At 41.7% G+C, this 12,460-nt stretch overlaps 1 protein-coding gene across 1 annotated transcript in view; it reads right to left on the bottom strand.

Moving 5' to 3' along the window:
- LOC119578157 (histone-lysine N-methyltransferase SMYD3-like) overlaps positions 1 to 11,708 on the bottom strand; it is a gene marked incomplete in the record, with an annotated part of 47,500 nt that extends 35,792 nt beyond the window's left edge. Inside the window, 1 exon segment of the mRNA XM_037925894.1 lies at positions 11,613 to 11,708. Within this exon segment, the coding sequence (XP_037781822.1) occupies positions 11,613 to 11,673 (61 nt within the window).
- Between the last annotated feature and the right edge of the window lie 752 nt (positions 11,709 to 12,460).

Here is a 12,460-nt window from a genome sequence, read left to right as displayed (position 1 = left end):
TGGTTTTTTAGGAACCCCCCTCCCCCCTGGGTATGGGACCCCCAAAACCTTTTTTCCGGCGAAAAACGAAAAACGCCCTTGGATGGGTAGCGAACCAAAAAGCCTTCCCCCCCCCCCCTCCTGGGTTTTCCCCCTTCCCCCCCTTCCATCCTTCCCCCTTGCCCCCCCCCCCCTCCCCTTTTTTACCCCCCTCCCCCCCCTCTCCGCGTCCCTTTTTCCTCCCCCTTCTTTCCCTCTTCCTCTCTTTTTCCTCTCCTCCTTTTTTTCTTCTTCTTTTACTCTCTCTCTCTCTCTCTCTCCCCTTTTCTCTCTCTCTCTCTCTCTCTCTCTTCTTTTATCTCTCCCTTCTCTCCCCTCTCTTCCCTCTCTCTCCCCTCTTTTTCTTCTCCTCCCCCTTTCTCTCCTTACCCCCCTCTCTCTCTCCTCTCTCCTTTCTTTTTCTCTCTCTCTCTCCTCCTCCTCCATTTCTCTCTTTTTCCCCCCCTTTCTCTCTCTTCTCTCCCCCCCTCTCCTTCTCCCCTCTCTTCTCTCTCTCTCTCCCCTTTTCCCTTTCTTTTTTATCTCTCCCTTCCTCCTCTCCTTCTCTCTCTCCTCTTCTCTCTCTCCTCGTCCTCTCTCCCTCCTATCTCTCTCTCTCTCTTCTCCCTCCCTTTTCTCTCTCTTCTCTCTCTCTCCCCCCTCTCTTTTCCCCCTCTCTTCCTCCCTTCATCCCCTTCCTTCTCCCTCTCTCTCTCTCCTCTCTCCTCACTCACCCCTCCCCCCCACCCTCTCCTTCCCCCCCCCCCCCCCCCCCGGTTTAATTTTGAATACCTTTTTTGTTTCGTGACGATGTGATGATGAGATGATATGATGAGGGTGATGATGGTGATGTGGTGATGGGGTGTGATGATGAGATGGTGATGTGGTGTGTGATGATGAGATATGATGATGATGTGATGATGATTGGTGATATGGTGTGAGGGTGATGATGGTGATGAGGGTGATGATTCGTTCTGTTCGATAGTGTGGTTGTGAATGTACAGTGAATGTGCAGTGCGCTTCTGCCCGTTTTTATTAGCTTGTTTGCCTTAGCTTGCCTGTCGGGGTTTTGTGACTCCAAACTTTATCAGTTTATTTATTTTTTCACTCATTACTTCTGACTGTCACTTTTTTTTTCAGACTCTCAAGAAGTGGATTTTGTGAATAGTGTAAGTGTATGCGTTGTGTGTGTGTGTCTCTTTGTCTCCGTTTGTCAGTGTATCTTTATTTGCCTGTTTGCCTGATTCTCTCGCTCTCTCGCTCTCTCTCTCTCTTTCTCTCTCTCTTTCTCTTCTTTTATCTCTCCCTTTTCTCTCTCTCTCTCTCTCTCTCTTCTTCCTCTCCCTTCTTTTTCTCTCCCCTCTCCCTCTCCCCTTCCCTCTCTCTCCTTCTTCTTCTCTCTCCTCTTCCTCTCTCTCTCTCCTTCTTTTTTTCCCCCCCCCCCTTTTCCCCACTCTCTCCCTCTCCTCAATCTCTCCCTTCGCTCTCCTCTCTCTCTTTTCCTTCCCCTCTCCCCGGATCTCCTCCTTTTCCACCTTCTCTCCTCTCTCTCCCTCCTCTCTCTCTCTCTCTCTCTCTCCCCTCTCTCTCTCTCTCATATGAAAAGTTCTTTGACCCTTAATCGTTAAGAGATATTGTTACATAGAAAAAAGTGTCACAAAAAATAAACCAGATTATACTTTTTCTTTATATTTTCTTTTTTTTCTATAATCAGTTATTCCTATAAAAACATAAATTTCTCTTTCTGTTTTTGCTAATGATTTTTTTTTTCTTCTTCTTTCTTTTTTTTTATCAAATGTAATGCCGTCCTTTTTCAAAATTTATTTTCGTAGGTCTATTTATCTCTCCTCCTTCTCTTAACCGTTTATGATCTTATTTCATTATCATTATTCTCTCTCTCTCTCTCATGCACTCACTCACTCCTCTCTCTCTCTTTTTCCTCCTCCTCTCTCTCTCTCCCCTCTCCTCTCTCTCCTCTCTCCCTCTCCTCTCTCCTCTCTTCTCTCCTCTTTCTCTCTCTCTCTCTCATCCTCATTCCCTCTCTGTCCCTTTCTCTCTTTCTCTCTCTCTCTCTCTCCTCCTCTTCTCTCTCTCTCTCCTCCTTCCCTCTCTCTTCTCTCTCCCCCCTCTCTCTCTCCTCTCCTCCTTCTCTCTCATCACTCACTCCTCACTCTCTCTTCTCACTCACTCACTCAATCTCTTTTAAATAACTATAAATTTATCTATCTACATCTATGCATCTCTTTTTTTTTTTTTCCCTTTCCCCCTTGTTTTTTATCCGGGGTTTAAGCTCATAGGGCGTCCCAGGCAGCGCGGGCCCGCCCCACTGCGCCAACTCACGTGGGCCCCCTTTAACACGCGCTGTGCTCGCCTTTTTAAAACACGCGCTGTGGGTCGGCCGCTGGCTTCAGGGGGCCCACACAAAATGGGGAGAGGGAAGTACATATGCTCTTGGGGCTATTTTTGGCATAGGGATGATTTAGAATGGGAGATGCTAAGGAGGAGATAATTTTAGCTTGTGATTTTTTTTTTTTTTTTTTTGGGGGGGGGGGGAGTGTGGGATGGGGTGTGGGATGGGGGGGGGGGAGAAAGAGTGGGGTTTCTTTTGGTTTTTTTTTTTTCTTCTTCTTCTTTTGTTTGTTCTTCATTTGTTCTTTTATTTGTGGTTATTTTCTGTTTTTTGTTCTCTATCTCTCTCTCTTTTTCTTCCCCCCTTCTCTCTCTCTCCTTCCCTTTTTTCCCTCTCTCTTTTTCTCTCTTTTCTCTCTCTCTTTTCTTCTCCTTTTTCTTCTCTCTCTCTCTGTCTCTCTCTCTTTCTGTCTCCCTCTCATTTTTAAACCATCTTCGCTATTTTTAGGCGCTTATTAAGCTGGCAGAGCGTTCCAACTTTTTTATTTCTTTTTTATTTTTTTTATTTTTTTTTTTTTTTCGTCTTCTCCCTTTTGTTTAAAATTCCTAAAGTTGTGACTCACAGCATCGTGCTTGCATGAGTTTGTGCAAGAAGAAATATAGAAAATATGTTATATCAAGGTGAGTAATATGCGCTATGTCTGTCTATTCGTAAAAATGAATAGATAAAAAGATTAATAAGTATACAAATAAGTATAAAAAAAATACACAAATATATATTAAAACATATAAACAAACAAACAAATAAATAATTAAACAGGTAAATGAATAAACTCGATTATTTAATTGTACGTTTTCTTTCGTTATTGCATTATCGGCCTGTTTTATAAACCCAATACCGACGTACGTGCAAGCCATGCGAGTTTTTTTTTTAGTGATTGTTTTTACACATAGATGGCGCTACTTGTACTGAGTTACCAATGAGCCAATTACGAGCACCACCTTGCTCGCCCGTTCACCCTCTTCCTTGATTTACGAAAACGTTTTACGTTGTCTTATGTTGCTGTTACTAATGTTTATAGTATTTTAGTAATTATAATGTCTATAATGAAAATAACACCATCGGTATTCATAGCATTAGAAAAAAAAAAAAAAAAATCCGCCAATTCAAGGAAAGGTGAAATCAGGTAAGGTCACAAGGTCTATTAATTGACTCCTTTGTGGGTAAGCACTTGCAGAGCCATCTATGTGCAGAGACATTTCACAAAATAATAATGATAATAATAATAATAACAGTGATAATAATGATAATAATAATAATGATAATAATGATGATAATAATAATAATAATATAATAATAATAATAATAATGAGGATTATAATGATAATAATGATAATAATAATGATAATGATAATAATGATAATAATAATAATGTTGATAATAATAATAATTATAATAATAATAATAACAATAACAATAATAATAATAATGATAATAATAAAAATACTTTTAAAAATAATAATATAATAAAAAAATAATAATTTAAAATACTAATCAATAAATAATAATATAATAAGTAATAATGATATCATTATTATAAATTTTATCTTATTATCATTATTATCAAATTTTCTTTTTCATTTTTATCATTTATATTTTTCATTTTATCATTATTATCATATTATCATAAATTCTCAAATTACTCATTATGATATAAAGTAAAATAATAATAATAATATAATATAATTAAATAATAAATAATAATAATAATAATGATGATGATGATAAATATGATAATATAAATGACACAGCATTTCCCGCGCTTGGGTCTAAACCTTTGCTGCGATGGTCCTTTGTCACCCATTTTCGCACACCGAACAAAAGACCTCTATTCGCACCTCAGAGACTTAGCAAAGGACTTTCTAATAAAAAATCTTATTCGCACCACAGAGAGACCATGTAACGGACCCCTAACATAAGATCTTATTCCCAACTTCAAGCCCTTGAAAATGGCTCTGAACAGGTTTTTATTCGCCCAAAAAGACCTTGTATGGCCCTGAAAAAAAAGGATCTTATTCGCACTTCAAAGACCTTGTAATGCCCTCTGAACAAAGGATCTTATTCGCGCCTCGAATAAAGAATTTTATTCGCACCTCAAAGACCTTGTAATGGCCTCTAAATAAAAGATCTTATTCGCACCCCAGGAGATTTTCTAAAGACGCTTTTGTTTTGACTTCGAGTTCTTTGTCGAACCGAGTTACTTTTATCGGTTAATTGATGATGTCACAGTTCCTCCTTTGAATCGACTTTCGAGAAGATAAATTAGAGTATACGGACTCAGTTAAGATAGGTAATAGATATCCACATACTCGACAAGGAGGACTATCGACCAGAGGCGATTTAAGATGAGACTGGGAAAAAATATATATATATGCATGTCTCAAAAGAGTTTAAAAAAATAGCTCCTTCCTTTTTTGTTTGTTTTTTCCCTCTCCTCCTCTCTTCTCTCTCGCTCTCTCCCTCCCTTCTCCTCCCCCTTCGTCTTCTCTCTCTCTTTCTCCCCTCTTTCTCTCTCTCTCTCTCCTCTCCCTCCCCCCCCCCCTCTCTCTCTTCCTCCCCCCCTCTCCCCTCCCCTTCTCTCTCTCCTCTCTCTCTCTCTCCTCTCTCTCTTCCTCTCTTCTCTCTCTCTCTCCTCTCTCTCCCCCCCCCCTCCCCTCTCTCTCTCTCTCTCCTTCTCTCTCCCCCTCTCTCTCTCCTCTCCTCTCTTCTCTCTCTCTCTCTCTCCTCTCTCTCTCTCCTCTCTTTTTTTCTTTGTTAAATTTTTATTTTTTTGTGTACTACAAAACCCAAAGAGATATTATCAACTCCAGCACAGCCTTAACCTGACAGACAGTGATGTTAGCATGGAGAGACTTAATCAAAAAAGCAATTCCATTAGAATGCAGGCTCATCCAGTATCCACAGCCTCGGCTAATCAGGTAATTATTGATTCAACCAGATGGGGTAAAGTGTTTTTCAATAGAGAAAGTATTTTAAAAAAATCTATCTATCTTCGTCTAATTTTTTTTTTCTCTCTCTGAGATGGAAAAACAAGAATTCGTATTTTATTGGGTTTTGCAAAAACTCTCCTTTTTTTCGTGAGGAGAAGGAGGAAGAAGAAGATTGAGGTCCCCATTGGGCTTCCGACCCCCCCCCCCCCCGATCCCAAGTGCCTTGTCCGTAGCCTCTGCTCCTTCAGGTCACTCAAGTACAAGCAGATTATTCTCAAGTACAAGCTCGTCGTACCTCGGCGGGCAGAGGAATCTTTGTCAGAAGTGCTTGCGATGGAGGTAAGAATCTTTAAAAATAAAAAAATCAAAAAAATCAAGGAAAATTTAAAAGAAAAAAATAATAAATTGGGTTTGAAAGGCAAGTTTCATGGCGTGTTTCTTGAGTGATGACGATTCTCATGCACAGTGATAATCAGTAAAATAATAATAATAATAATAATAATAATAATAATAATGAAAGAAAGAAAGAGATAAAGTAATTCTTCTGCGTCTACATTATTCCGTTTTCCCTTTTCCTCTCGTCTTCATAGAAGTATTTTTCCATGATTTCGAAACTTGCATGGAGATTTTCCATCCAAGTGAGGCACTATATTTTAAAAAGAAAATATATATGAACGTATATACATTTTTGTTGTTATTACTATTATTAACGCATTTTTTAATACATTTAGAAACACCCTTGTATTATTAACTTCAAATGACTCCCTGTAACTGACTTGTTTACCAACCTACCGTTTAGATATAAAGTAAAAATTGCAAAAGAATTATAAAAGATCCTCATACACGCCAAAGGACTTTTTTTTTTTTTTTTTATTAGATACATAATTTCGGCACCACTTCTAACTTTCGCCACAAGAAAGAGGGGTAAACGATCTTCAAAAAGGAAATATTAAGAGGAAACTTGTTTTAAGTGTTTTGAGTTTATTAGTGATTAAATTTGTCATCAAGGCGATATCGTGTCTGATTCAGCTTCTCATTCTCCCCTTTTTTTGTCCTTTATGTGTTTTTTTTTTTCTTTTTCTTTTTTTTATTCTATGTGTTTGTTTTAGGTTTTTTTTTTATTACATTCTCTTTTTTGTTTTATGCTGTCCTCCCCTTTTTATTTACGTTATTATTTTCTCATTTTCTTTTTTTTCTTTCTCTCGTTCTCTTCAGATCCCCCTTTAACGTTCTTTTCTTATTTTTTCCCCCTATTTTTTCGTATTTTAAAATACGTTGCTAAAAAGACTGCCAAGACATTTTACATTTGGGACATTTTTTAAAAGCAATTTGACTTAAGCAGACCGCGAAAAAATATATATATTTCTTTGAAGACCAAAAAAGAAAAGAAAAAAAAAATACGGTACATTTTGACTTTCTTCTCGTTTTCTTTTCTTTTTTTACGTTTTCTGTTGTATTTGTTGTGACGTCATTTATCCGGTTTGTGTTGTTTGTTTGTTCGTCTTCTGTAATGTGTGTGTGTGTGTGTGTGTGTGTGTGTGTGTGTGTGTGTGTGTGTGTGTGTGTGTGTGTGTGTGTGTGTGTGTGTGCGTGCGGCGTGCGTGCGTGTATGTGTGTGCAGAACAAGTCCCTCCATAAATCACTCCATAAACCCCAAGCAACGACATCTAGCGTGAATCAGCCGCATCACAAAAGCCCCTTCGCCTTTGGAATCATATTTAAACGCATTTAGAACCGGGACACTTTCCTTTCTTCATTTTTATTCGCAGTTTCCTTTACCTGTCACATCTCGAGGTGAGGTTGCCAATGAACGCCAGATGATGACGTCATGAGCCAAAAAGAGGAGAGAGAGAGAGAGAGAGAGAGAGAGAGAGAGAGAGGAGAGAGAGAGAGAGAGAGAGAGAGAAAAGAGAGAGAGAAATAAGAGAGAGAGAGAGAGAGAGAAAGAAAGAAAGAGAAGAAAGAAAGAGACAGACAGACATAGATACAGAGAAAAGAGACAGGCGGAAGCAGAAACAGAGAGAAAGGAGGAGAGAGACAGAGAGAAAGGAAGGGAGAGACAGAGACAGAGATAAAGGAGGGGTGAGACAGAGACAGAGAGATTGGAGGGGAGAGACAGAGACAGAGAGAAAGAAGGGGAGAGACAGAGACAGAGAGAAAGAAGGGGAGAGACAGAAACAGAAAAGGAGAGGAGGGAGATAAAGGAGGGGAGAGACAGAGACAGAGATAAAGGAGGGGAGAGCCAGAGACAGAGAGAAAGAAGGGGAGAGACAGAGACAGAGAGAAAGGAGGGGAGAGACAGACAACCAGATAGAAAGAAAGGGAGACAGAAACAGAAAAAGAGACAGAGACAGAGAGAAAGGAGAGGATAAACAGAGAGAGAGAAAGAGGGGAAAGAGGCAATAGGCGGAGTGGCTTCATTACGAGCCTAAAGCAATAACTCACGGCATGGAAACGATTGTGAGCCAAAAATAACGAGAATGTTGAACGTAATTAGCAATTTGAAATATCTTTTTCCTCTGTTTCTCTTTCCACTTCCTTCCTTTGTTTCTCTTTTCTCTTTCTTTCTTTCTTTATGTGTATATTTGTTGATTTTTTTCTTCTCTCTCTTTCTTTCTTTCTTTTTTTCTTTATGTGTATATTTGTTGATTTTTTTTTCTTCTCTCCCTTCTTCCTTTCATTCATTCTTTATATTTATTTTGGTTGATATGTCCTTCTTACTTGGAAGAATGTTTGATGAAGGTTTTAAGTGAAAAAAAATATGAAGGAAAAAAGTGAAGGTAATAAATAAAGAAATGAGGTGAGGGAAAATTGGTAATAAGGTGGGAGAGAAGGAGGGGGGGGGCAGATAGATAGATAGATAGATAGATATATGGATGGATGGATGGAGAGAGAGAGAGAGAGAGAGAGAGAGAGAGAGAGAGAGAGAGAGAGAGAGAGAGAGAGAGAGAGAGAGAGAGAGAGAGAGAGAGAGAGAGAGAGAGAGGAGAGAGAGAGAGAGAGAGAGAGAGAGAGAGAGAGAGAAGAGAGCAGAGAGAACAGACCAGACAGACAGACAGACAGACAGACAGACAGACAGACAGACAGACTGACAGACAGATAGACAAGAAAAACGAGACAGAGAAACACGCCACAGAACAAACGCACGAATTGACAAAAGAAAAAGAAAAAAAGAAAAAAAAATATTCAAAAAAAGCAAGACAGAGGTTGAGCAAAAGGTGATGCTTGTATTTTGGCGAGAGCAAGATGGATGGTAATTAAAGATGACCGACTTAACGAGGTAGTAACAGGAACCAAGATGAAGTTGTTATTTTGCAGTTTGCAAAGCCATTTTGTCTCTCTTTCACCTTCTGTTTATTTTTTTTTTTTCTGTTACATATGCTGACACGCATGTACTCGCGCGCACACGCACACGAACACACACACATACATATGCATATGTATATGTGTATATATATATATGTGTGTGTGTGTGTGTGTGTGTGTGTGTGTGTGTGTGTGTGTGTGTGTGTGTGTGTGTGTGTGTGTGTGTGTGTGTGTGTGTGTGTGTGTATTGTACTGAACTTATTTCTTTCTTTCCTACACCCCGCCCCCTCCAACTACACAATTCACACACCCACCCTTTCCCCCCACCCTTTCCCTACCCTGTCCCCCCACCCTCGACCCCCACCCTTCCCCTACTCAACCCCCAGCCTTCCTTCCACCCACCCAACGACGCCAAGCATTGCACATTGCACATTCAACATGAAACAAAACTGGAAAGAAACTGCTGTGTGAATGACAAGCCAGGGCCTCGTGTCATCTGTCACTCACTCTTGACAGATGAAGCGTTCTTGTTTAGGCGTTTGGGTGGGGGGGGGGAGGGGGGGGTGCTTTGATACGGGGATAAAAATAGATGAATATGTAAATTGATAAAGGGAGGGAGGGAAGGAGGGAAGGAGGGAGGGAGGAAGGAAGATGGGGTGAGAAGAGAGAGAGAGGGTGAGGAGAGAGAGAGAGAGAGAGAGAGAGAGAGAGAGAGAGAGAGAGAGAGAGAGAGAGAGAGAGAGAGAGAGAGAGAGAGAGAGAGAGAGAGAGAGAGAGAGAGAGAGAGAGAGAGAGAGGGAGAGAGAGAGAGAGAGAAAGAGAATGAGAGAGAAAGAGAATCATAGAATCAAACAAACAGAGAAGAAGGAGAAGGAGGAGGAGGAATTTCTAGGAAAATCTAATTATCCGTCCCTAATTGTAAGCAAAATGTTGCAATGCCTCCTAACTCCTGCAAGCTATCGGACACCGCTTTGCAACGGCGTCCTGACGAAGGGCCCCGTTTGTATCTATCTAAACTTTATGATAAATTGCGTCATGAATTATGAAACACAGATTAAACAAAGTAACGTTTCCGGGGATAAAACAGTGAGCGATAAAAAACGGGAAAACAAACTGAGCTTAATCATTCTGATAGATGCGAAAACCCGAAATTTGTTTCTCGTTTTCTTTGACAATTTATATTTCGTTTTTTTTTGTCATTCGTTTTTCTTTCTTTTTCGTTTTCATTCACTATTTCTTTTTTTTTTTTTCTTTTTTTTTTTTCCCCACCTTTTTTTGTTTTTTTTTTTTTTTGCTTTTTTTCGTTTCTTTTTTTTTTTTTTCTTTTTTTTTTTTTCGTTTTTTTTTTTTTTTTTTTCTTTCAGTTTTTTTTTTGTTTTTTTAGTTTTGCGTTTTTTTTCGTTTTTTTTTGTGTTTCCAATTTTCAATTTTTAGTTTTTTTCTTTGCTATCGTTTTTTTTTGGTTTTTTTTCCCTGTTTTATCTCTTTCAATTTTCTTTACTTTTCGCTTTCTTTTTTTTTCTTTTCTACTTTTTTTTTTTTTTTTCTCTTTTCCACTTTATTCTCTCCTTCTTTCTTCTTCTTTTCTCCCCCCCCCCTTCCCCTCCTCTTCCTTCTCCTTCCCCCTTCCATCCTTTTCCTCCCTCCTCCTTCCCCCTTTCCCTTCTCTTCTTCCTTCTCTCCTCTTCCCCCCTTCCCCCTCCTTCTCCTCCTCTCTCCTCCTCCTCCCTCCTCCTCCTCCCTCCTCCTCCCCCTCCTCCTCCCCCCCTCTCCCCTCCTCCTCCTCCCCTCCTCCTCCTCCCCCCCTCCTCCTCCTCCTACTCCTCCTCCTCCTACTCCTCCTCCTCCTCCCCTATATCCCCCTCCTCCTTCTCCTTCTCCTCCTCCTCAATATCCCCCTCCTCCTCCTCCTCCTTCTCCTCCTCCTCTATATCCCCCCCCTCCTCCTCCTCCTCCTCCTCCTCCTCCCCCCCTCCTCCTCCCCCTCCTCCTCCCTCCCCCCTCCCTCCCCCTTTCCTCCCCCTCCCCTCCTCCCCCCCCCTCCTTCTCCCCCTCCTCTATATCCCCATTCCTTTCTCAATCACCACGATTCCCACGCGCCAACCTTCCCTCGCCAATTAATGAAGTGTGCAAGAGGTTTGAGCTGTCACGCTCCCGATGCCAAGTTGTGACACCAGCGCCGATATGCCAGAGTTGAAACGAGAAATGCACACGTAAATTTCATTCATGCAAAACACGGTAGGCTCTCCGTTGCGTGTCTGTTGGTCTGGAGAAGGAGGAGAGAATGGGAGAGAGAAGGAGATTCGATTTCGAGGAGAGTTTTCGTATGTTCAGCTGGATTAAGATGCTTTGTGTGGTATGTTTTGTTTTTGTTTTTGTTTTTTTCCTGTGGTTTCTTTTCCTCGTGTTTTCTGCTTCTTCTTTTTTTGTGTGTTTTTTTTTTCTACTTCTTCTCTTCTTTGTTTTTTTTTTCTCTTCCTCTTCCTCTTCTTCTTCTTCTCCCTCCTCCTCTCCTCCTCCTCCTCTCCTCCTATTCTTCTGTAAATGTTTATGTTTAGGTTTAGGTTTTTTCTTCCTCTCCTCTTCCTTTTCCACCTCAACCTCCACTTCCACAACCACCACCACTTCCTCCTCCTCCTCCTCCTCCTCCCCCTCCTCCTCCTCCTCCTCCTCCTCCTCCTCCTCCTCCTCCTCCTCCTCCTCCTCCTCCTCCCTCCCCTACCTCCCTCCTCCTTTCCTCCTCCCCTCCTCCTCCTCCCCTCCTCCTCCTTCCTCCTCACCTTCCCCAATCCCCTCCCCCCTCCCCCCCGCCCCAATCACAAGACAAAATCAAGAGCCTAAAGTACCCAAGATAAACACCAACACCCAGGTGAATGCCAAGAGTTCACCGTACTTAGACGGGGTGTTGAGTAGTCCCAGGGCTGAGGCGGGTTTTCCCCTTATTGATGTCCTCTTCTGTTCCGGACGTCGCCTCGATCGGTAAGTCCTGTGGCTCAAGTACTCACGCATTCCGTCCCACTCTGTGTCCTGCTCACGACTGGCGTCCGACGTGCCACCTCACTCTAACATTATGACTGCTGCGGTGCCATTGGGTATGGGAGGTGGGCGGGGGTGGGTGGGGGTGGTGGCAGTGATGGGTGCCAAACCCTTTTTCTCCCCCTCCCCTCTCCTCTCCTCTTCTCCACCCCACCGTAGGTGTCACCACCCCACCGCCTCGCTCACCTGAACGTCTTCCTCCTCCCCCTTTTACCTCTCTCTGATTCGACCTTCCTTCCTCTTGTCTTCTCTCTCTCTCTCTCTCTCTCTCTCTCTCTCTCTCTCTCTCTCTCTCTCTCTCTCTCTCTCTCTCTCTCTCTCTCTCTCTCTCTCTCTCTCTTCCCGTTTTCTTTCTCTCAAGAAGGAAGCGCTTTTCACAAGCGTAAACATATGATGCAGAGCCATGCGGACGTCTTTAAAATACAAAACATAAAATGAATGTATAATACACACCTGTTAGGCACAACACAAGATCGGCATCACGACAACTTGCCAAAACTATATCATAAATCACCACAGAAGCTCCGTGACGTATCAATTCAGATCTTATGTCTCAAGGTCCTTCAGGATCCCCCACAGATGGTCTCCAAAACAGCTGGTTTATCACGGTACGGAAAGGTGGCGAGCTACAGAACACGCACGAAACACACGTTATGATGCTATGATGTTAGCTGTTGATATGTTACGAGACGCGCCGATTACTCTCGGAAAACAGCAAGAGGGAAAGCGGTCAAAAGGGACGAAGCAGAAAGAGGAAGAG

Source organism: Penaeus monodon, chromosome 10, assembly GCF_015228065.2.
Source record: "Penaeus monodon isolate SGIC_2016 chromosome 10, NSTDA_Pmon_1, whole genome shotgun sequence".
In the NCBI taxonomy this organism is placed as follows: Eukaryota; Metazoa; Arthropoda; class Malacostraca; order Decapoda; family Penaeidae; genus Penaeus; species Penaeus monodon.
Note: the sequence above shows the minus strand (reverse complement) of the source record. Positions and strands in the feature narration are given on the sequence as shown.